Source organism: Ictidomys tridecemlineatus, chromosome 14 (assembly GCF_052094955.1).
Source record: "Ictidomys tridecemlineatus isolate mIctTri1 chromosome 14, mIctTri1.hap1, whole genome shotgun sequence".
In the NCBI taxonomy this organism is placed as follows: Eukaryota; Metazoa; Chordata; class Mammalia; order Rodentia; family Sciuridae; genus Ictidomys; species Ictidomys tridecemlineatus.
The window spans coordinates 67,100,325-67,126,722 of NC_135490.1; the positions used below are offsets into that span (position 1 = coordinate 67,100,325).

Below are 26,398 nucleotides of genomic sequence, written 5' to 3' on the forward strand. Positions count from 1 at the left end.
CTGGGGACTGAACCCAAGGATTCTTAACTGAGCTACACCCCCAGTCCTTTTTATTTTTGTTTTCAGACAGGGTCTCTCTAAATTGCTTAGGGCCTCCCTAAGTTGCTGAGGCTGGTTTCAAACTCATGATCCTCCTGCCTCAGCCTCCTGAGTCTCTGGGATTACAGGGATGCACCCCATGCCTGGCTTGTTTTTGTTTTCTTTACAACCCTTTAAACACATAAAAATTATTCTGGTTTGTTGGCATGAAAAAACAACCAAAAGTTAGATTTTGCTCATGAGCCATGGTTTGCAAACTCTAGGAAGTGGAAGATAATATATTTAATAAGGCAATCTAATTAATTTTTTTTCATGATCTGTGATTGTTTTTAATTATCTTAAATCTTATGGTTACGTATTTTACAAATTTGTATTGATGGGTATATCTCTTTTACCTTAATCTTTCCATCTAATAAGTTGGCAAAAAGCACCACTACCAATCACCTAGATGTTCCATGGTATTGTTTCTGAATAGTTGTTTAAAAACAATCCTGAATGATAACTTAGTCTTAGAAAATAAAGAATTAAAAAGTAAGGTCTAACTTGTTATTGTATTATGCTGACTTAAAAAGCATCTGAATTTATAGATCAACTTTAAATTTGAGAAGTGTTAAATATTCTTTATTTAATATCATACATAAACCGCACTAAAAATGCCTTTCCATTAGGAAAGAACAGCATTTTAGATACAGGGAATTCTAATTAAATTGGCATGGTCAACAAAAATATAAAGTAGATACTGCTTCCTTATCTTCAACCTTTAATAGGCTAATGAACACAAATTGAAACAAATGTGAATCACGCTTGGTTCTGAGAGAGTGAAGGGATTTCCCCCATATTTTAAACATATTCACATAATCAGTTCTATAAAACTAAATATAAAACCAGTTTTCAGATGTCACTCACCATTTTTGTCAAATACTGAACATTACTAATTAAGTCCAACCACAACTTTAAAAAGGGGAAACAGTGATAGAATTTACTGAAGTGGGAATATAACCAAAATATTAATTTAACTACAAGTAAGTTTTACTTAAATCAGGATTGTCCAACAAAAATAATTTTGTTAGTCATTCATGATCTGATTTCTGGTGTATCACATCAATTAAATTATGGTGCACATAAAAAAGCCAAGAGACATTTCTGTTTGGTAATAAATAAGGCAGTAGCTATTACTCATTAGTGGCTTTTTTGAGGTAAGCTATTAGGTCTGCCCTTTCTCCCTTCTTCTTAATGCCAGCGAAGATCATTTTTGTTCCAGGGATGTACTTTTTGGGATTCTCCAAATACTCCATCAGTGTATCCTCTCCCCAGGTGATGCCTTTGTTCTTGTTGGCATCTGTATAAGAGAATCCAGCAGCCTGACCTGTCTTCCACCCAAACAGACCATGGAGATTTGGCCCAGTCTTGTGCTTGCCTCCCTTTTCCACCGTGTGGCATTGGGTACACTTCTGAACAAAAATCTTCTTGCCTTTCTCAACATCACCTATTTTTAATTCGTTCTTTCGTGGCTAGCGCAAAGAAGCAAAGAAGGATCCTGATCAGAAGCCGGACGTCCCACTCTCTATGCAATCTAATTAATTTGAAAGGTACAAGTCAAACTTCAAAAGCTTTTTCTCTATGCTTATACAATGAAAGCTCTTTTGGTTGCAAGTTTTGAAACCATCTCAAGTCAGTGTAAGCAGTAAAGAAGTCCTTGTTTTGAGATTGAAGAGTTATTTCTCAAAACCCATAATCCTTTCTGCTTCAGTTCCAACCCCATGTGACCAACAGAAGTGTCCCACTGCTGTGAGTGGGAAAAGGCACTAGAGGAGAAGGGGCCTGTGAGCTCAGCAGGTACTTAGAATCCATCTGTGTGATGACAACCTTCAGAGGTGATGTCTGCACACACACTCTTGCATGCTCACATGGCTGCCCATTTACCCATGGATGGCACCTCCTTATGTTCTCCCACTTCTGCCTGCTTCCAATGGTGAATTTTAACCTATGAATAGATAATAATATCAATTTAGTGTATTGTGTTTAACAGTTTCAAAAACGAATAACAGAAAGCATCAGAATATCTTATCTATAAGGTTAAATATTATTTTAAGATTTGAATTTTTGTTTTATACATAAATACATATTTATCTCAAAAGCTTATGAAATATTGAACTCCAACCACAACTACATTCTCCTCTTCTTTGAAAGGGGAGAAGCCCAAATCTATTCTGGCTATGGTGGTGGAGTCTACAATGTCCAATGATGACTGTGCCTTGGTCAGATGTGGCTTGGGCCAGGTTTATCTCCTTCCATTCCATAATTAATGGGTGATGTTAGCAATTAACTAACTCCTTCTCCACACACATCTGAAAGGGGATTATTAGCTTGAGACATGAAAATGTTACACTGGCTTTTTATACTTTTGTGAAGTTTTGATGTGACAGCTATATTTGCTTAGTAAAATGAATAGAAGATCATTAATCCCTTTCTGTGTTCTCTATGATTTTAAATAACATTAGCATTGTCTACTCCAACATTTAGAAAGACTGAGATGTATAGCATGAGTGGCTATTTCACAATCTTTGTTTTTTTATGACAATTTCAATTCTTCCAAGATTATTGTTCTGTTTAGCTCTCCTTTTTGCATTATATTGATGTTTCTATAAAATCACTATAAAAAGTCTAGCTTTTCAAACAAATTTATAGTAATTTGTAGAAGGCATTCTTTTATACCTATTAACTCTCTTCTGAGTCTCCTTTCTAATAATTAATATTCTATATTTATTTTTTCTTAAGTACACTTGCTAGAGGTCTGACTTTTTTGTTGTTGTTGGATGTTTGTAGAGAAACATATAATTCAAATATATAAATTCAAATTAACTTCCCATTCTTGTGGTTGTACATGATGTGGAGTTACATGGGCCATGTAGTCATATACGAACATAGGAAATTTATGTCCAATTCATTCTACTGTCTTTCCTATACCCATCTTCCTTCCCTTCTCTTCATTCCCCTTCATCTAATCCAATTAACTTTGTATTTATTTAATTCTGTTACTTTTACTGTTAGCTTTCTCAATTTCTTCCTTCTGTCTTTAGATTTGAATTTTTTATGTTTCTTTTCTAATTTCTTGAGGAGAATTCTTGATTTATATAACCTTTTCCTGATCTTTAATAAAATCATCTTATGTTGTGAATTTTCTTGAATTCTGTTTTGGCCTGATTCCCTAATTGAAGTGTTTTCAAGTTCAACCTTTCTTAAACTTTTATTTCTTTATTTCTGATATTATTGTATTGTGACAACAGAATATGGCCTATATATTTTTGGCTTTTTGAAATTAAGTGAAGTTTTAATTGCTGATAAATATATGAAAATTTTTTTTAAACTTAGTAAATTCCTTCTGGAATGCCTTGCCAGCTTACCACCCTTCTCTGAGAATTGTTCTCTCTGTTCACAGGGTGAATTTTTCTAGTAGGAAACTTTGCCTTCAATTCCCACACTGTACCCAACCCCAATTCCCTAATAGCTACTTGGACCTAGAGATACCTGACCCTAGTTGAACCAATCAGTTTTTTCCTTCTCCTAATTTGAAACTGAGGTATAGTGATGATATGGAGGGGAGGAAGACCATCTTCATTATTGGTTCTGGCATCTTTCCAGTCCCTGTTTTATTCTTTTCTTGAAATCTGACTATGTTTCTGAACTTTGAGTTCCAAAAGATAGTCTTATATTCTGCAGTATTCTCCCTGTCTTTGTTTAAGGTAGTTTAAGTGGATTTTTATTACCTGTGTAATAAAAGGTATGAAGTTTGGATACAAAATCAAACTCAGTTTATCTTTGTTCCATTAAAAGTGATTTATCTTGGGGCTGGGGCTGTAGCTCTGTGGTAGAGCTCTAGCATGCATGAGGCACTGGGTTCCATCCCCGGCACCACAGAAATAAACTAATAAAATAAAGGTATCATGTCCATTGAGAACAACAAAATAAATATTTAAAACAAAAAAGTAATTTATCTTGGAGCTGCGGGTGTAGCTCCATGGTAGAGCACTTGCCTACCACTATATACTACCCCTGGGTTGATACCCAGCAACAACAACAAAGGAATTTGTTTTAATCTGTTGGGGAGAGATTTGCCTTTCTTTCCAGGTGGTGGAGATCAGAGCATTGTAGTACCTACTGAGCCTCTTATCCATGAGAAAGAGGCAAACTGCTTAATTTTTCTCAACAATCAGGGCTTTTCCTAGAATCAAAAGCTGTTATAAAAGAAAAGAAGATAGGTCTGGGGCTGTAGCTCAGTGGTGGAATGTTCGCCTCACATGTGGAAGGCACTGGGTTCGATCCTCAGCACCACATAAAAATAAAATAAAGGTACGGTGTCCACCTACAACTAAAATAAATATTTTTAAAAAGAAGATAATAGGACTCTCTCTTTGTGTAGGGATGTCAGGGTGTGAGGCCAAGCCCTTAAATCTGGAAGAGGAAGGGAAAGAAGCAGAAACTGATGAGCATACTGAAAATGGAACTATTTTTCCTGGAAGAACCAGGCAAGTGGACAAGACAAGGACCTCAGTTAGGAGTGGTTTCTGGGAGCTGTGGATCTGTCAAAGGACACAGTTATATTAGTTGAGTTTAATGCTCTTAGTTGGCTTTGTTTTTATTCTAGAATTGGATGATACTTAATTCCATAAAATTGAAATATTCCAGTGACCCGAGCAGAGGAGGTTGGTTTTAGACAGACAGCTGAAGAAAGCAGAAACAAAAAGCAAAGAGGTGATTGGTCTTTTCAAAGTTACTTTCCTCATAAGGTCATGACAAAGAGACAATAATAGAAAAACAGCTGATTGGTTAATACCAGGCTACTTTTTTTATGTGTAAGGATTAAGGAAGAGAGAACTTCATTTTATGCCAATTGAACTGGCCTGTTTGTGAAATTTGACTATTATCTCTCTAATCCTGGTTTCTGGGAAGAACAGATAAACAGCTTAAGTTTCAATTTGTTGACTTGGAACTTTAGCATGAGTGACTCCATTGTGATTTTTAGTCTGGTCCGTTGGGTACATGCACTTAGTCCAAAAAGATGACCTCCTGTAATTTTTATTTTCCAGATGTAAGACCCTACTGACCAACAATTCATGTTTTTAATCATTTTGTCCTGCAAAAAGTTTGGTTCTTTTATTTATTTTTGCTCCTAATTTTATTCTCTTTTGACTAACCACCACAGGTAAGCAATAATTCTCAGGTGTGTGAGATATTAAGTATGAAATCATTTACCATTGTTTCATGTGCATGTATTTTTTTTAAAGTAAGCTATAATTCACATAATAAATAACTCTCCCTTTAAAAAATGTGTAATTCAGTTGGGTGTGGTGGTGCACCTCTGGGTTCAATCCCCTGTACTGCAAAATAATAACAACAATAATAAAGTAAAAGTAAAATTAAATTAAAATAAAATGTAAAATTCAATGGTTTTGAATACATACTGTTGCACAACCATCTCCACTATTTTGCATGCCTTATTAATTTGTATAAAGGTATTATGCTGTGTTATCATTCTGTTTTTGCTATTTTTACCAATGGTTGTATCTTTTAAAATTGACCAATGTCCACGCATCTGGTTTATTGTTTCCAACTTAAACATTCTATAGTGTACATTCATCACAATTTTCTTATTTATTCTCTCTGTGATGAACGCTGAGGTTATCTTTGAATCCCCAACATAACAACCAGTGCTGCAATGCACATGCTCTTAGTGTTCCCTTGTAGGCCAATGTGATAATGTCTCTTTTGGACATTATTAGCCTGGAAGTAGGCTAATCCTTTGACTAAGTTGCAGCGGATGACTCTAGAACAGCTGCCTCAATTAATGCCTCCACTGGAGAACTCAGCAATGGGGCACCCACTGGGTCCTCTATGGGTTCTCAGGATTAGCTGCTTTCTATTTTTGCTATTCTAGCAGGTATTAAGGGATATCCGGTGCCTCACATGTGCCAGACAAGTGCTCTACCACTGAGCTACACCCCCAGGCCCATAAAGGGATACATTCTTATTGTTTTCATTTCATTTGTCATTACAATTGAGATTGAATATATCCTCATATGTTTATTAGTTTTGTGAGCTTCCTTTTTTTGAATTGCCTGTTTGGTGATTTGCCCCACTCCCCTTTAATCCTGTCTTGTTTACTTCTTTATTTTCCTTCCCTGGGTACTCTAGATATTAGATCCTGTTTGGTTTGAGATACTACAGATATCCTCATCAATCTGATCTCCTGTTATTTTTTCTCATGGTCTCTCATTCTCCAGTAGGGTAGAGAATTTAAATTGCCTACATCCAGAGCCTGTGCCAGTTAACTGCTCAGCATTCTTATGGGTGGAAATCTGACTGTATCAGCACGAACATTGTCACAGCTAACCACAAAGTGGGAGTGACCCTGGCCCCTGTCAGAGATGTCTGCTCTTCTGCCATCTGGCTTTGCTGTGATAACCTCTAAGACAACTTCCTTACCTTCCTATCCCCTCACCTGTCAACTATGAATCAAAGGTGACTTTCACATCCACTGAGGTAGTGGGTAGGAAGACCCTGAAGTGAAGTGAGGGAATGACATGGGAAAAAGAAGGGACAGAGAACTAAATCTGTTGGAGAATTTGAAGGGGGTATGGTGAGCATAACTATTCACTAGGCTTTCAAATAAAAATGGTTTAATAAAGAATTTGTACAGAAAATATGGGGTTGGGGGCTACTGAGGATTTCCCCTCTTTAAGAAGGAAAGCTGATAATCTATTTAATCAGCAATGGAGGCCTTGAGATATATGGGAGCTACGTTGGGAGTTGCATTAGAGCCTCCTGAAGTGGACTCTAACTAAGATATCAAAGCCTTGAGAAAAGTGACAGATTCTGGACTAAGATGTCTTAGCTGAAATCAGAAGAAAACAGGGTCAAATACTTAAAAATGCTGAGAAAGACTTTCACAATCATACCAAATTGTAATGACTAAATTCTATACTTTGCTCCCAATGCTATTGGTAAGGTTTAAGCCTTAAGAGTTGGACTCTGGCGATTGCATTGGGAGGCTGAATCACTCTGGTGATTGCATTGGGAGGCAGTCAGACCCTAGACCTCCATGGGGGACTTGCTTCCCCACACCATTGCTGATCCACTGTGGGAAGGCCCCCCTTGCGAAAAATACATCTTTGGATGCTAGGGTTGAAAAAACAGCCTATGTGGGTGTTTACACAAAGGAAAGACACCTCCTACAATCTACTCAGTCCATTTTTTCCTATCCATGACCTGGAACTAAGAAGTTTAGTGGGAAATAGAGCTCAGCCTACTCTTATGATTAAGACACTAAGAGAGGAAGGTGGAGTCCAACTCCAACTGGAAGGCTCTCTGGTAGAATTATTCATAGAGCTGCTTGGCTCAGCGAAACAAGATGATAACATTTGTATTGAGTTTTTGCAAATAAAATAACCAAAAATAACATTGCCAGGGGACCTACTTGGATTCCAAGAACTTATGTCATAATGGGAAAAAAGAGTCTGATGGGTGTGGAAGTTTGTGGTTGACTTAAATATCTTGCCACTGTTTATGTGTACCTAACTGAAAATAAGAACCACATAGAAAGATGGAGAGCCAAAGGACAGTGAAGCAGATTATTTAAGATGTGTTTTTGGGTCCATTGAATTAATCCATGAATGAAATTGATACTTTCTGTTCATTTCGGTACTTTCATTCTTGCTTAAAGCTGTTTAAGTTGGATTTCTATTGCTGGTAAACAAAAGGTTCTGACTATGGGAGTGGTATTTACTGGAAAGGAGAATGAAAATTTTATTTAGTTGTATTTATTACCTGAAAAACTCCAGAAAATGAGATGGAAACTTGTAAAAACAAATAAAAAGATGGTGCTTTTTTTCTCAATAAATGGTGCTGGGGCATTAAATCCCTATTTCACACCAAAATAGCTTTCAGGAAAACAAAAAAATTTATTAAATCATAAAGGAAAGAAAAGAAAATCCAAACAAAATTTCAAATCTGATTTTGGAATCAGAAAAGCTTCTCTTAGTCTTCAGAAAATAAGCAAACAAACAAGACACATTTGTTGAAAAACAAACTCTTCTGTTTTAATAATAGTAAATAATAATAAAGCAAAGGATGAAAATTCTATCAGAGAATTCATAAGGAATAGGTTTGGGAATTCCAGAAGCCATTTTTGGGAGTGAGAAAGATATTTTGATTTTGGATAAGTTCATGTGAACAACTCTGAAATAAACTAGAGAGAGAGACACGTGTCCAAAACCTGAGGATGATCACAAAGTAAGTGGCATACATTTGTGATAATTTAGCATACAGATGACAGTTGATGCTACTAGAGTGGATGGAATCACCTAGGAATGAGAAAAAAGTGGTCCCAAAATCTTGTAGAGAATGTTGACATTTAAGTAACAAACAGGAAGAAAATTCCAGAAAGATTCTGAGCTCCTCAGGGAAGGGGGGCTCCATGTCTGACTTATCTTTGTAACCTAGATAATACCTAACACTGTGTCAGGTACATTTGATAATCAATACAAACCCTTATGATTGTTTCCATTTTCAAAATTAATTTAAAAATTGGTCCATTCATATGAATTGATATTATTTAATCGGTATGGAAAGATTTTCTTGATGCCCCTGTGCCTCAACTACTATTTTTCCTCCCTGAAATCACTAAACATTAACATTTTTTGTGTATCTTTTCAGAGATAGTTTATGCATATGCAAGCAGATAAAACTTTCTTTTTCCAAATGACAATATTTTTGGAGATTATATTATTTCAATAAAGCTGTATCATGTCTTTTTATGTTTATAATATTAAAATGCATGCATTACCATAATTTATTCAACCAGGCCCTTTTTTGTAGATTATTGCTTTAACTAACAATGCTGAAATAGAAAACTTTGAGATCATTTTGCAGTGATGTTTTTGAAATTGTCAATTGGATTCGATGGACCTAGAGGCCTGAGAATTGCCTTTTCTGTGTGTTTCCTGTTAGAGTGAGCCATGGGAGACCTTTTCTTTTTTTCCTCCATGAGACTGGAGGGCAGAAGTGAAGAAATAGCCATATTGAATACTTTAAAGATCAAAACAAGATCACCAGGTGTTTCTGCAGCTCATAAAAGTTGTTATTTATCTGCCCACACATCCCCTCTAATCTTATAACAAATTCTGTTATATTTCTCAAATGCTTTTATAGCTTACTTTAAAAATATTTAAATATGTGGCCCCTTTGGAACTTTTCAATATGTTTACCCAGTAGTTCTGAACTATTTTTTTGTGCATATTCTGTTCTTGTTTCCTTTGATTTTAATGCCATCTTCATTATATTTTACATTCCTATACATATTTTAGTATTTTTTGGCGGGGAGAGGGGTGTCTTTCTAATCCTTTTAGAAATTTACATGCAACATGCTATTTTACCTACTAAATTTTTTAAAATTTTAAAATAACTGGTTGACCCAATCCCATTTTATTATCCTCTTTTTCAGAATTTTACTGGCTAATCTTATTTTTTTATTTTTACATGCAAAGTTTAGACTATTCTTCTCTAATTTAAAGATCCATTTAGAGGGGCTGGGGTTATGGCTCAGTGGTAGTGCACTTGCCTAGCATGCATGAGGCACTGCATTTGATTCTCAGAACCACATACAAATAAATAAAATAAAGGTCCATCAACAACTCATTTAAAAAAATCCATTTAGAAACTTTATTGGAATTGTATTAAATTTATAGATCAACTTTTGGAAATTTGGTATGATGTTGAATCTTACTAAGACCATAGTACACCTTTCTGCTTGAACAATTTTATTTTGGTATTCAAGAATAAATTATAAAATTTTACTTATAGAAACTGCATATTTGTTGGTAAGTTTATTTTCATTTATTATATTTTTTTAAAAAAACATGATTGAAATCATCTTTTCTTCCATTGTATTTTCCAATTGGCTATGACTAGTACATTTTTTTTCATTAAATTTGTAAATGGGACACATCTGAACTGAACTGTTTAGCAGGACAACATCATACCATTAAAACTGCTTTTTTTTTTCTCTGTACATTTCCTAAATTGTCTTAAAAACAGTAAGTTAAGTACTGCATTCTCTTGCAAGTTTCTCTTTAAGCCACTCAGTTCCAAAATTCCTTAGCAAGGTCACAGATGGTGTCCCCTCTCTGCTGGTATTTTAGTCAAATCAAGGTTTTTGTTTATGCTTTTTTCTTCAGGCCAAATAGTGAGCTATTTTTGGTTAAAGTTGGAGTTTGATCTCATCAAGCCTCTAAACTAAACACTCAGGATGCTGGCCAGCAGTGCTGTTATCTGTTCTGAGGACCCCACTGGTGTGGGTAATTGTGCAAGTCTGTAGAAATTGCTAAGGCCTTATTTTCATACCCTCTCATGAACTGATACAACTCTGCAGTACTGTGTATATGAATCACATGCTTTCATCATATTAGTTAATTAGAAATGGTTAGAACAGCAAGAGATTTTTGAGTCATGTATGTAGTCTTTCATCTTAAGGATGAGGAAGCACATGCTAAAGTAATATATATCTATATCTATATCTATATCTATATCTATATCTATATCTATATCTATATCTATATCTATATCTATATCTATATCTATATCTATATCTATATCTATATCTATATATATATATATAGAGAGAGAGAGAGAGAGAGAGAGATCTCCCATAGTTAAAAACAAAGGACAAACCTCATGATTTCAGATGACAGGCCTAGTGTTTTCTCTTCCACCTTAAACACTCCTTTCTCCTTTAACCTGTAATGCTTCAACATTTCAAAGGATCCTTCTCCAGTCATTGTCTCCCTTGTGAGTAACAGAGTGAAAGCCACCTGGTCAACTACAAAATGCTCTCATTGGTAAATCAGGCCAAGCAGCTGTGTGTGACTTCTGCCTGTCTCTGAACATTTTTGTTAATCTGGCAATTCTAAAAAATGTAGTCCAGAGATCCCTGTGAGACCACAGGACCCTCTTAGGAAATTTGCAAATTAAAAAGTATATTCATAGTGATAGTCTCTCATTTACTTAGGAATGTTTCTTGGAATCTTCCAAGAAGGTAGGTTGAGGATATAAAGATGAGCATTTTCAGAGATTAACTAAGTTTGTTTTCCTTCTAATACTTTATGTCATACTTACTATAGTCTCTTTAAATTCATTATTGTCTAATAAATGGTTATTTTAAAATCTTGAAGTCTGCCTAGATCCTGCACAGAAGCATAAGAAGCAATTCTACTTTGTTGTCTTGGTTTGTTATCATACTTTAAAATTTTTTTAAATTTAAAATTTTTGTCGAAAATTTCCAATTTAAAAATTTAGTAATATTTTATTCTAAAATAAAAGAAAATATTTATAATATACTCTTGTTAGTTTTGAGGGTGAATTATGGGCTCTTTCTACTCAGAGCTTCACCATCCACATAAAAAGAGGCTTCTTTGCTTCAAAAGAGAGAAACCTTTGCCAAAGAAACAAGGTGAAATGATAAGTGTTTTTTAGTCAGGTTTGCGTTGTTGTGACCCAAAGACCCAACAAGCACAGCTTAAAGGAAGAAAGGTTTATTTGGGCTCACAGTTTGAGAAGTCTCTGTTTTCAGAGATCTTAGTCCATAGTCAGCTGAATCCATAGCTCTGGGCCTGAGGTGAGGCAGACATCATGGTGGAGGGCCTGGCTGAGGAAAGCAGCTCAGGACTGGGTAGCCAGGAAGCAGACAGAGACCTCTGCTCATCACACCCCTTAACTTCCTCCAGCCACAGCCTACCTGTCTACAGTTGCCACCCAATCAATCCATATGATCACTATTTCTCGTAATCTAATCAATTCACCTCTGATGAATCTTGTATGGTCTCATACATGAGTTTGAGAGGATACCTCATATCTAAACCATAATAATAAGAAACAAAAATATAGTGAAAGTGACCTTTCCCTTGGTTGTGTCCGTGTTAACAACTTATTATTAGTTTTGAAAGTATTATGATAGACAACTTATAGCTTTTCATCCAGCATGAGAGGCACTTAGAAGTCAACACTCTGTCCCATCAACAAGTAAAGAGCTGAACAAACTGAAAATGTAAGAACTCTTCTTAGATCCATAGTAACTGAGTTCACAGGGCAAACTTCTGTCCACAACATTATACAAGCAAACAGAGAATCATAACCTGCTGGAACAGGAATTCCAGAGCAGCAAAGCAGCAACCTCTGTGCTTTTGTGAGTTTTACCTCCATGAGCCTGACCAGGTTCCCACAGAGAAAACTCTTCTCCTACTTCCAGCAGAGGAAGAGAAAAAGGAACCATTTTGAAATCTGAGCGTGCACTCTGTAATTCTTCACCAAGTTTTTCCTCAGGAGAAATTAATTAACCAAAACCTGACTAGCTGGGATTTTATCAGGACCCAGGAGAAGGGAAATACCCTAAACCAGCATCCTCCAGCCATCCCATTCCACAGGGTGAAAGAAAATGAGAAGCACAGGTGACACCCACAATGCAGGGACACAGACACTCCAAAGAACTGAAGGCTGATTATGGGACATAGGTGCTTCCCCTTCACCACACTTCATCACCACATCACTAAAGTCCTATTTACCATTTTCTTTTAACATAGTACATTATATTTAGCTATTAAAAAAATTAAAGGGCACATTAACGGCAAGGAAAAAAAAAAAGGAAAGCAAAAGGAAAAAGTTGGAAGAGGCTGAACAAGCATCAGAACCAGAGTCAAAAATGACAAGAATGTTGAAGTTATCAGGCCACGAATTTTAAAAAAATGATGATAAAAATGCTAAGGACTTTAATAAATAAAATACACAGAAGGCAAGAACAAATAAAGAATATAAGGGAAATGGAAATCCTAAGAAAGAACAGAAAAGAAATGCTAGAGATCCAGAACAATTGTAACAAAACATCTTTGATAGGTTTATTGGTAGACTGGATGGAAACAGTTGAGAAAAGAATCTCTGATGAGCAATAGAAAACTCCCAAACTGAAAATATAGACAATAAAGACTAAAAAAGGAAAGAAGGAAGAGAAGGAGGGAGGGAGGGAGGGAAGCAGGCTGGCCCAAGAACTGTAAGACAACAACAAAAGATGTAACATCATATAATGGGAATACTAGGAGAAGAAATAGAGAAAAACAATATTTGAAATAATAATGACTAAGAATTACCCCAAAATTGATGTCAGATACTAACTCATAGATTCAGGAATCTCAGAGAATACCAAGAAGGATAAATGCCCCAAACAAAAACAACCTACTATACCTAGCGAGGTGTTGTGGCACTCACCTGTAATCCCAGATACTTGGGAATCTGAGGAAGGAATAGTGCAAGTTCAAGTCCAGCCTGAACATCATAGCGAGAGCCTATCTCAACAAACAAAACAAACAAAACCTCCCCCTATACCTAGGCATACATATTCAAACTACAGAAAATCAAAAGTAAAGGAAAAAATTCTGTAAAAAGCCAGAAAGAAAAAACAGCTATTTATAAGAGGAACAAACATTAAGAATTACTTTGACTTCTCAGAAACCACATAAGCAAGAAGTGGAATGCTGAGTCAAAATGCCAAGAGAAAAATGCTGAGAGAAACAGTCAAAATGCTAAGAGAAACAGTCAAAATACTAAGAGAAAAACAAACAAACAAAAACCCAGACCAACCTAGAATTAAATACCCTAAGAAATTATCTTTCAAAAGTTAATAAATAAATATTTTTTAAAAGTTAATAAGAAGTAGACATGTTCAAACCAAACAAAAATGGAGGGAAATTGTCAGTAGGCGTATTTAAAAAAAAAAACTTAAAAGAGGTTCTTTAGGAGAAGAAAATAATGTAGGTCAGAAACTTGAACCTACATGAAGAAGAGCATCAATAAAAAAGTAATAAATGAAGGTTAAAACAAAAACTTTTATTTTTCTTATTCTCAATTGATCTAATAGATCAATTTGTTCAAATAATTAACAATGTATTCATACATATCTTTATATATGTTATGTATGATTATACATAGAAATGAATGGCCACCATGATACAAGAGACAGAAAGAAGGAATTAGGAATATTTTGTTATTATTAGGTACTTGCACTACAAGTGGCATAGTATTATTTAAAAATGGAATTGCAAACTCCAGCAGCATTTTTAAAAGAAGTATTATTGATATGCTGAGAAAATAGAGAAAATGGAATCATATGGAATGCTCAATTAAAACTTCAAAGGCATAAAAATAGTAGTGAACAAAAGAACTCTTGAAGCTTAATAACAAGAAAAGGAATAGCTTATTTAAAAATAGGCCAAAAGGGGCTGGAGATGTAGCTCAGTAGTAGAGTGCTTGCCTAGCATGCATGAGGTCCTGGGTTCAATTCCCAGCCCCACAGTAGAAGTAGTAGTCGTAATAATAATTAATAATAATAATAACGAAGACACCCAGATGGTAAGTAAATATAGGAAAAGACATTTGAGATTATAGGTCATTAGATTAAAATGACAATGAGATTCCACAAGACACATGTTAGAACAGCCAAAATCTAAAACACTGTCAACTCCAAATCCTGACTAGGATATAGACTAACTCTCACTGACTGCAGATGGGACTGCAGAAATGTTATTGCCACTTTGGAAGACAATTTATCAGTTGCTTACAAAACTAAGCATACTCTTGTCATACAGTCTAGCCTTGGTATTTACCCAAATCACTTAAATCCACATAAATCAGTAGATGAACGGATACATATACTGTGGTAGACCAACTATTGAATATTATTCAGTGCTAGAAATAAATCAGCTGTCAAGTCAAGAAGACGTGGAGGAACCTAAGTGCATTTTAGTAAGTGAAAGAAGCCAATCTGAAAAGACTGCAGATTGTGTGATTCCTTATGGAAAGGCAAAGCTATAGACAGGAAAGAGACAAGTGATTGTCAGGGATGAATGAAGTCAGAATGAATAAGCAGAACACAGAGGATTTTTTTGGGCAATGGCACCACTCTAAATGATATTATCATACACACTTGTCAAAGCCCATAGGCATGCTGGTGCACACCTGTAATCCCAGTGACTCAGGAGGCTGAATCAGGAGGACTGCAAGTTTGAGGCCATTCAGCAATTTAGTGAGGTCCTAAACTACTTAGCAACTCCCTGTGTCAAAATAATATTTTAAGAAAAAGGGCTGGTGATGTTGGTACAGTAGTTAAGTACCCCTGGGTTCAATTCCCAGTACCAAAAAGAAAAAAAAAAAGTTCATGTAAAGTACAACACCAAGAGCAAACCTTCATGTAAACTATGAACCTTGGTTGATAATGATGTCTCAATGTAGGTTCATCGACCATAACAAATGTAGGATGTTGATAGTGATGTGGATGTGGAGTGCGCAGTCTCCACATATATAAAACGTCTTAATACTTTTCCTCAATATTTCTGTGAACCTAAAAATTCTCTAAAACAAAATTTATGGAGGAAAAAAATACAAGATATTTTGGTGCCAGTTACATGGTGGCATCACTTGAAGATAGTTCACTCCGAATTTAAAGGAAAAGAAATTAAATGTTTTAAGTATAGATGTGATAAGCTCTTAAAAAGCTAAAAAGTTACTTACAGGTTTTCATATAAGAAATTAGACAACCTCCAAAGTCTTTCACAGAATAAGTCATCTGATTACATTGGCTGGAGAAGAGGCCAAAGTACCTGGAAGACTTATGAAACCTTTTAGAGTTGACATTGCTGAACATTTGCTGGATGAAAAGACAGCAAAGGAAACCATGGTTGTTGCCACTGTCTTAAGACACAGTAGCCTGTTGTATTGAAGATTTGGCTGTAAACATGATAGCCAAATTAATATCTCTTTTGAAGAATTGTACTTTTGCTTACCACGAGGATGGATCTATAGATGTGCCTGGACTTACTCTTTTGCATCTGCCCCCACCATCAGCCCCAACTAATTCAGGTTCTTGTATGGGCGTCACTTTGGTGAAAAACAAATAGTTGAATAACTTTTTCTTTCTGACAATAAACCTGCTGCTTGGCAAGAAATGCGAAGTGTTGAATAACATTTTTTTGAATCTCCTGGTTTATCCTGGAATGGGTCTGTTGACATTTGCACAGATGATGGAAACGTCAAGTTGAATAAACCTGATGGTACCTCAGCATGAACCCAGGTGGGTGCATTAAATTGCACCAGTAATTATTTTATTCTTTGCTGCCACATGTATACAGTTTAGAAAAAATAAATACTTTTGCTTAAACTTGATGAAGCACTTGATGAAGCTTATAAAAGCTGTTAAATTCATTAAACCTTCAATGTTTTAAATACTTCTGACACAGAAAGGGAAGTATGTAAGAAGCATTTTGGCTACATAAATAATAAAAAGATTGTCTCAGGAAAATTGCTCAAACAACTGCTTTATTTAACCAGCTATTTTTGTTATGAAACCCCATTTTAACTTAATAGACAAATTGTGATTATTCAGACCTGAGTATTTTGCAGACATTGTGTTGAAGAGGAACAAAGTGAAACTTTTAGTTCATTCAAAACAATTGTCAGTTTCTCTTGTCAATGATAAAAGTTGAACTTTCCATGGAAAATTAGAAGACTGTAAAACCTGAATTTATGGCTTTGAGTTTTACAGCTTTCCTTTTAAGAGAGGTGGTGGCATTAGAGAATTTTTGGTATGAAATAGATCAGTATTTGGAAAGTCTGTATAATTCAGCAATCATGTTTCCCAAGTGACAAATGTGTGATTTTATGAAGACACTCATGAGGGGCTGGGGTTGTGGCTCAGGGGTAGAGTGCTCGGTGCTCGCCTAGAATGTGTGAGGCCCTGGGTTTGATCCTCAGCACCACATAAAAATAAACGGATAAAATAAAGGTATTGTGTCCAATTACAACTAAAAAATAAATATTATTTTAAAAAAGACACTCATGAATAAATATCCAACGTGTCAAGTAGACCAATGGAAAAGTGTATTATTGATTTCTAATTGCACATTGTAACTGACCATTCAATCTACTTCTTCTCATATTTTGTTTAGCATCAAAACAGGATGTCCACAATTATTTGAAAAGGCTATTAAAATACTCCTCCTTTCCCAAATATCAGTGTGAGGTTAGATTTTCTTCATATTCTTCAACCAAAATATCACATCACAATAGACTGGATGCAGAAGCAAATGCAAAAGCCGTCTGGTATGAGCTCAGACATTGAACAGATTTGTCAAAATGCAAACAAGATTACTCTCCTAACTAAATTTTTCTTATGTTTTGGAAAATACAGTTTATAATATAGTTTAAAAAATATCATTTGTGTTTCCATGTAATGGGTCTATTAAAATTATTTTTGCATGAATATGTACATACCAAATATTTGAGAACTGTTGTGCTGATCTATTTCTCTGTACATCACTTATGACATATCTGTTAATCTAATAACATTGAGTCATGCTTATTCAAATTTATTTGACTGCTTATGTTTTCCCTGTTTTTTCTTTTAGTTCTCATTCTGGACAGTTCCAAACAATTGGCTCCATATTTTACAGCCTGATTCTGAACGTATCTGCGGAAGCCATTCTATCACCTTCTTTCTTGCTAACAGAACCTGCTTTGTTTTCTCCTCCTTTGAATGCCCTTAAACTTTGGATCAGGTTAGGCCTCTCTCTACCCTCAAGATTTATCCTAAGCTGTGCATGGTGGCACATACCTGTAATCCCACTGGCTTGGGAGGCTGAGGCAGGAGAATCATGAGTTCAAAGTCAGCCACAGCAACTTATTGAGGCACTTAGCAACTCACTGAGACCCCGTCTCTAAATAAAATATTAAAAAAGGACTGGGGATATGGGTCAGTGGTTAAGTACTCCTGGGTTCAATCCTCAGTACTAAAAAAAAAAAAAAAAAAGATTTTATCCTCTTTGCCATGTCATTGGTTTAGGCACGGTTGTGAGGCATGGTTCTAACCAATGAGATGTGAAAAACCTATTGGGATCCTTGGGAATTTTTTTTAAATCAATCTTTTATTTTTAGTTGGTGCTGGGGATTGAGCCCAGAGTCTTGTTCATGCTGAGTACATGCTTTACCTCTGAGCTACATCCCAAGCCCTTTCAGTCTTCAAACGGGATAAAGACAGTGTTGACTCCCTCTTTCTGCATAGGTAGTGTTGTGGGCACATAAGGTTCAGAGCCACTATAGTCATTTGGGGTCCATCAGGAGAAGCAGCTAGTGAACAAGCCAGGGTGCACTGGATGGCAGACTATAAAGAGGCAAACCAGCCCTTAATGACATCAATGTTCTAGAAAATTAACTAGCCCTGCCACTGACAAATCTCTAGATTTCTTATAAAGTAGCTAATACATTTCCCATGGCAAGCCATTTTATCGAGGGTTTATGTTTAATTTCAGCTGAAAATATCCAGACCCTGTTGGACATTAATACAAGTTATTTTACTTGCCTCCTCAGACTCCCATCTGACTCTCCAATCTCTGGTTCCCTCAGGTGGGAAAGCCATGCTGCAGAACTATGCCTCACAACTGTGCCATGGGCTGTTAGGCCCTAAGATGGGCTCAGTACCATCTTCCTGGTAAGAAAGAGGCTAAGTTGTTGAATCTCTCTGTTCCTTGATTTCTTCATTTGTAAAAGGAGGATAACAAGTAAGCTATTTCATTTTTGTGGGGAGGACTAAAAGAGATGATGGTAGGTCCAGGACATAGCTCAATGGCAGAGCGCATGCTTAGTTAGCATGCATGAGGTCCTGGGTTTGATCCCCAACACCTCACCCCCACCCCCGCAAATTGATGGTAATATGTTTAAGCCATTTGAAGCAATTTCAACCTTCTCTCAGTCCATAAAAGTGGGATTCAGACGAGGTGAATAGTATCTTTGGCCATAAACTTTGGTTAAGACCAAACTCAAGTTGATCATATGAAGTCGCCAAGCAGAAGTAAAGTTCCTCTTTAAAAGTTGCCCCCTTTACTTACAAGATGGCAATTTCATGTGGTTCCATTTAAAACCCCTGGAGGTTGTACTTTAGAGACAGGAAACAATAACAGCTAAAGGGCCAGCTCTGTGCAGCCCACAGTGATCTGAGATTAAACAGTAATTAAGCAGGTGGCTGCCAAGGAGTCAACTTCTGTGGAAACAGACTTATAAGTATGCAGCAAGTGAGGCAAACCAAAATAAAGGGGAGTTTGTGTATATGATTTGAAAACAGTAAAGTGCTGACCAAATGTTATTATAAGAATAATAGTTTGTCATATAAAACATCTTTAGTGACTTACCTATGAAAACTATACATTTTAATAGTAATACATTTGATATTTTAGCTATTTGCTTCAAAAGGCCAAAATGGAATTAATGGCAGCACCATAGACATTGTGAATTGCGTTCATCTAATGATCCCGGTTAGACCACATACATGGTAATAAAAGGTCTTCTTAAACATTTGAGAATCTGATAACTTAGGTGTCTTTTTCACTGAATTGGCTTATATTTAAATTAGAGCATTAGTACAGAGTAGGAAATGTGACCTGTTGATACTCTCCTTGTGGAATAATAATTTGCCAGCTAAAATGATCTTCATTTTTTTTTCAAATCACCAAGAATTTGATCACCATTGTTCATGAACCACTCACCACCACACTTAGGGCAAGGCCTGCTGGAGCTCTCCTGGTCACCCTGTGTCTCATTTCATAAACAGAGGAGCTACACATGAGAACTAGACAAGATGTGCCCAGAAAAAGAATGTGTGGCCTCACATTACCTTATAGTCCATTTCCTCTTAGGCCTGGGAGCTACCAGGTTTCCAGGGGAACGCCCCTCCCCTTTTGATGTTTACAAGGGAGAGAACCCAGGCTACCCACATGTGACCTGTCATCCTAGTAAGCAAGCTTAGAGGTGACTAGAGGGTTAAGGAGAAGCCTCTGAGTGTGGGCCAGGGAAAGAAGTGGGAATACCCAAAAGGTTCAGTCTGTTTGAAAGGGCACTTTCTGTTTGTAATCTTCGCCTGTGCCCTGGCATTCTGATGTGGACCTATTCATGCCCATGGAAACCTTCCCTGCAGAGTCCTGGCTTGGCTTCGAGGCTGAGCCGCACTTGTCCCAGGGACTGTGCCAGCTTAGGAGCTCCTTGGTGGTCTCAGTCCCAACCCAAAGCTCCCTTTTGTTTCCCAGTGGCTTTTATCCCAAGCTCTGGGAAAATAATATAAGCAAAGCTCAATGAGAATTGATCATGAGGTCTGTAAGGACCCCACACTTTGACTCAAAACCTGGTGTTCAGCACTGGCTCCTTAAGCCCAGGATCATTTTAACTGGCCAGCCCCTTTGAGCTGTCAGTACTGAAGAACCTGTGATGGGACAGTAGAAGTTGGGCTTCCTCAGTGCATATGTCTTTAGACTCCTCTGACCTTTCTCCTACATTCATCAGGAGATTACCTCTAGGGAGAAGAAAGACTAGGATTAGGGGAGGGAAAAGGTGGCTTCAACTTTCTTCACAATACATTATTATATTGCTTTTATAAAATGAATGGTTTACTGCAAAGCTTTTACGACAAAATATTAAAGTGATATTTGGAGGTTGATTTAATTTCCCTGTGTGTTCCTCAGTTTTTATTTATTTATTTATTTATTTATTTTTTAAAGAGAGAGTGAGAGAGGAGAGAGAGAGAGAGAATTTTTAATATTTATTTTTTAGTTCTCGGCGGACACAACATCTTTGTTGGTATGTGGTGCTGAGGATCGAACCCAGGCTGCATGCATGCCAGATGAGTGCGCTACCGCCTGAGCCACATTCCCAGCTCCTCAGTTTTTAAACTTAATACTGTACCTCAAATATTGATAATGGTAAAATCAGTAGCCATCTCTTTTGCCCTAATTTGGATCTGGAATATTCCCCAAAGTCCCATGTGTCAAAAGCTTAGTCCCAGCTTTGTACTATTGGAAGGTGGAAGAAACTTTGATAGGGGGGCCCAGTGGGAAGTGTTAGGTGATTGGAGGTGTGTCCTTGGAGGGAATAGTGAGACTCTAACCCCTCCTCTTCCTCTCTTTCACATGCTGGCCATGAGGTGAACCACTTTGCTCCACTATACATTCCTCACCATAATGTGCTGCCTCACCAAGGCCAAAAAGGAATAAAGCTAACTGACCAAAGACTGAAAATTCCAATACTAAAGCCAAAATAAATCTTCTCTCATTATAATCGCTTAACTCAGGTATATTGTTATAGCACTGGAAATTTTTTTTTCTAGTTTTACTGAAGTATAATTGACAATTAAATTTGTATGTATTTAAAATGCACAAAGTGATATATATGTATAGTCTGAGATGATTAACACAATCAAATTGATTAATACATTCTTCACTTCACACAGTTGTTTTTTTTATTTTTATTTTTTGGTGTAATGAAGAGAAGAATTTGTTAAACTCTCTCTGTACTTCTCACATTTGTCTTCCAATGTGCATACTTATCTTTTCTGGTTGGAAAAAAATCTTTTTTAAAGCAGGTGTCGAGCTATTGTTTATACAAGGTGCCATGATTTGGGGGCTATGCAGAGAGTTGTTTGGAATATGTACACTGTCTTTATAAAAATATGACACTGAAGGACCTGAGGTCAATGAGGGAGCAGGATAAAAACATTGAACCCATAGCATAAATTGAAACTGTAGTGTGCTGGTCTCCTGGACAGGTCAAAGGTAAGCACCTCTGTGGTATGAAGGGTGTGCGCCATTTCAGACTATACTTCTCAGAAAGTTAGCCTATATCCAAAGGGCAAGAGCAGAGAACAGTAACCAAAAGTAGGAAGAACCCAGGATAGTCAGCAAAGGAGGTTGTTCCCTTTTCCCAGACTGTACTGAAGGAAAGCAAACCACCTTAGCAATTCAGGAATAAAGATGGAGACTTTTTTTTGGCAAATAAAAAAGAACTCTGACAGAAAAAAGAAAGCTGATTTATTTAGAGCAAAGAGTATGGTGGGGAGACATCAGAAGATAGATGATGCAAGAAGCTGAGAATCAGACCCAATCTCAACCACTGTTCTTGGTTTCTTGACAAGGCTCTCATTATTGGCTCAGTGAAGAGGCTTGAAGCATCGGGGCAAAACTTCAAGGTGCAGACTTTTAATTTTGTTGTGTTTAAGAATACCTGAGTTATATACAGGAAAATGAATTTATTTATTTATTTATTTGAATTTTAATATTTATTTATTTATTTCTTAGTTCTCGGCGGACACAACATCTTTGTTGGTATGTGGTGCTGAGGATCGAACCCGGGCCGCACGCATGCCAGGCGAGCGCGCTACCGCTTGAGCCACATCCCCAGCCCCAGGAAAATGAATTTAGTTCATTAGATCTCAGAGTGTAAATTCATCCTTAGCACATACCTGGGTCACTTTAAGACAGTTTCCAATTAAACTATCTGCCAAGTAGTGTTGCAGGTTTTAACTTACCCGGTCAAAATTCATCTGTGAAGAATCAATAAAACCTGGTAATGATATCTGCTTTCCTAACTTAAAGAATGTTATTTTGACAAAGCTTATTTCTCTCAGCCGTAGTACATATTGTGAAAGGGTCTAACATATCTTCATATTTATCAATAGTCAATAGATACAGATTGAGCATGTATTATATAGACCAGGTACTGGGTTAGACACTAGGGATATTAGTCACCTTTTCACTGCTACGTCCAGAACACTTGATAAGAAGGAGTTTAGAGGAGGAAAAGTTTGTTTGGTGTTTATAGTTTCAGATCCATAGACTGACAATTCTCACCTCTGGATCAGAGGTGAGAAAGAGGATCACAATGGAAGGGTATAGAAGAGGAAACCAGCTTAGAGCATGGCCACCAGGAAGGAGGGAGGGAAGGGGTGGAAGGGGTGGGAGGGGTGGGAGAGAGAGAGAGAGAGAGAGAAAGAGAGAGAGAGAGAGAGAGAGGAATCTCACTCACTGGGTGCAAAATATAAACCCAAAGGCACACCCCCAATAACCCACCTCCTCCAGCCACACTCTACCTGCCTACAGTTAACCATCCAGTTAATCTCTGTCAGTGGATTAATGCACTGATTAGGTTAAGGCTCTTTAAACCCAATAATTTTACCTCTAAACTGTCTTGCATTGTCTCACACATGAGCTTTTGGGGGGATATTTAATATCTAAACCATAACATTAGGATACCATGATAATAAATCAGGTACAGTCCTGCACAAAGGAGACATTCCCTAAATGGATACCGCTGTTCTTTCTCTTAAAAATATCCCATTTGGCTGTGTAGGTACCTAAGAACTCAGAATAATCTTGACATTGTTGAAAACAACAAATTCTTTTCAATACAACTCATTTCTAATCAAACCAGCTCATACATATTTTAATGGCAATTTTGTGTGTTAAACTCACCAGCCTATGATGCCCAACATTATACTAGATGTTTATGTAAAGGTGTTTTTGAATAAGAGTAATAGTTAATTATTTATTTATTTATATATTTTTTTTGTAATTGTAGATGGACAGAATGCCTTTATTTTATTTGTTTATTTATATGTGGTGCTGAGGATCGAACCCAGTGCCTCATGCATGCTAGCCAAGCACTCTACCACTGAGCTACAGCCCCAGCCCCTAGGAGTAATATTTAAATGGTGGACTTTGAATAAAGCAGACTGTGCTTCCTAATCATGGGTGGGCCTCATCCACTCAGTCAAAGCAGACAGAACTCTGCCAGCAGAAGGCCTTTGGCTCAGACTGTCACTCTCCCCTGGGTCTCCAGTCCATTGGCCTCTCCTGCAAAATTTAGATCTGCACCACTATGACTGCATGAGTCAATTCCTTAGAATAAACCTTTCTCTACATCCACGTATCTCACTGGTTCTATTTCTCTGGAGAACCCTGATTAATATGCATGTTCACCTACAAAACCTCATAATGCACACTGAAGAAAGCGAAATGTCAAGGAAATGGTGATGCAAGACGGTCCACAGCTACTGACTCTTTCCATTGTCAGTGAACATAGATGGGTTTCAATTGCTATTATGGCTCGAATCTTAAATGCCCCCCAAAGACCCACATGCTAAAGGCTTGGGAGCCAGCCTGTGGCCCTTTTGGGAAGTGGTGCAGCCTTTAGAAGATAGGGCCTACTGGAAAAAATTTAGGTCACAGAGGAAGGACCTTGAAAGGGATAATGAGACCAAAGCCATTTCCTGTTTCTTTTTTTCCTGGCCACCAGGAAGTGAGTAGCCTCCTCTGCTACATACTCTCCACCATGATGTTATGCTACTAGAGGGCCAGACAACTGTGGACTGAAACATCTGAAACCATGAGCCAAAATAAGCATTTCCTCTTTTTTAAAAATATTTTTTAGTTGTAGTTGGACATAATACCTTTATTTAATTTATTTTTATGTGGTACTGAGAATCAAATTCAGTGTCTCACACATGCTAGGTGAGTGCTCTGCCACTAAGCCCCAACCCAGCCCCAGCATTTCCTCTTTTAAGTTAAATTTTCTCAGGTATTTTGTCATAGCAACAGAAAGCTGACTAACACAGTTGTGAAAGATGAAAAGAGTCTTTAAAATCATCTATATACTCAGTATTCAAATTCTTTCCAAACTAAATCTTATATAGAATCCAAATATACCAAAATGGGACAAAAAACCCACTTATGCCAATGTGAGACGTGTCTCCCAAACTCCAATGTTTTGGTTCATTGTTTACCAACAAGATTAATGTAATGCCCTCACTCTCATATCTGCTTGCATATCCCAATGTTACTTTATTGTAATACTATTCACATCTGCTCCAAAATTATTATAGATAGAAATTCCTAGCTCAGGAACAATAATAATAAGACAAGTTTATAAATTCAATAAAAATGTTACTACCAAACCAATGGAATTTAATATAATAATGTTAATTTAATTTGCCAAATGATGTTATTTTGCTCAAATTGAATTGCTACTGGTAACATGAATATGATAATGACTTCTATGGAGAAGTTTTTTTTTGTGTGTGTGTGTTCAACATGACTTTACTGGTGTGCATTTGTATGAAAAAGAGAGAGAAATAAAATTCCTCATGCCTTTCCCTATTAAAAATTACAGGACAATCTTCCTTTATATGGGGGTTTCATGATATCATTTGATATGAATATTATTGAAAACTTTTCAGTTCTTTTCTGGATATTCCATGAAAATTAAAACAGTACTGCCTGATGTCAAAGGTAGGAGACATCCAAGCTCTGGTGGTGGGCAGCAGCCCCTGAGATGGACAGCTAAATGATTCAGACAAAAGCTTATATGATTTCTCATCAACATGTAAACACTAACAGAAGAGAAAAGGCAAATGTGGCAAAATGCTAGTAATCAGTTCATCTAAATGAAGGGTGTATGGAAGTTCTTATATTGTTCTTTCAACTATTCTGTTAAGTTTAATTTTTTTTTAAATTAAAAAGTTGGTAGGAAAAGAAATGCTCATGGAGAATTCAGAGCTTCTAAGACTATGTATAGACACATAGTATGAGATACATTAATCTACTTCACCCAATTATTTTGTAGATGAGAAATTTGAGGCCCTTAACTTAGGAGAATGTTATGGTGTGAATTAGTGGAGGATCACGATTAGAACATCAGACCCTCATACTGACTATGGTGACCATACTGACTATGAATTGTAAGGTTTGAGCCCTACAATTTCTTACAGGGTTATGCTGTTATAAGAAATGAGGGAGGACTTCACCATTCACTGGTATTTTTATAGCATTACAAACCTGAATTTGAGAACATAGTATCTTGTATACTCCAAACACATCACAGTCGTGATAAAGAGAGTCCAACATGACTGGAGAAGGAGAGGAGGCTCTTGCAGTAGGGGGAATAAGGTTTTCTTTGAAAAATGAAGCACTTCATTTATACATAGAAAAAAATTTTGTCTTTATGCTTCAGCTACCAGCAAATTCTCTTAGGGGCAGTAATACCTGAAGCTGAATGGGACCAGAGGGAGTGTGACCTGAGGCCATACCTATGCTATGACCCAACTGAAGGTACTTGTATTCTTTAGGTCCACTTTCAGCCCTGCACTTTAATATCATATCAGTAAAAACAAGAGAATACAAAGCTTAGAGAAAGAACAAACATTACTATACATAGAAGCACTTTGAAAAATAAGGGAACAAAATAAAAGGCAAAATGTTTTAGGAAATGTCATTTCCCCAAGGGACAGGAATCTGATTCTGGGGTTAAATAACTCGATGGCTGAAAGACGTGATTACTGCCAAAGAGTCTAAAATGTCTAAGGAGTTGAAAAGAATTTATGAAGGGTTTGAGCAAACGCTATTGTCTCTATCCTACTGAGAGGGTCAAGTTCATGGGAAAAAGCCAGGGGAAAAAG

At 36.7% G+C, this 26,398-nt stretch overlaps 1 protein-coding gene across 1 annotated transcript in view; it reads right to left on the bottom strand.

The window, feature by feature from the left end:
* Positions 1 to 342: 342 nt before the first annotated feature.
* LOC101955750 (cytochrome c, somatic) overlaps positions 343 to 26,398 on the bottom strand; it is a 35,075-nt gene continuing 9,019 nt past the window's right edge. The window contains exons 2-3 of the mRNA XM_040268332.2: positions 13,348 to 13,424; positions 343 to 1,550 (exon numbers count right to left, since the gene is read on the bottom strand). Coding sequence (XP_040124266.2) covers positions 1,212 to 1,550; positions 13,348 to 13,424 — 416 coding nt within the window. The 3' untranslated portion in view covers positions 343 to 1,211. The remainder of the gene's footprint in view (positions 1,551 to 13,347; positions 13,425 to 26,398) is intronic.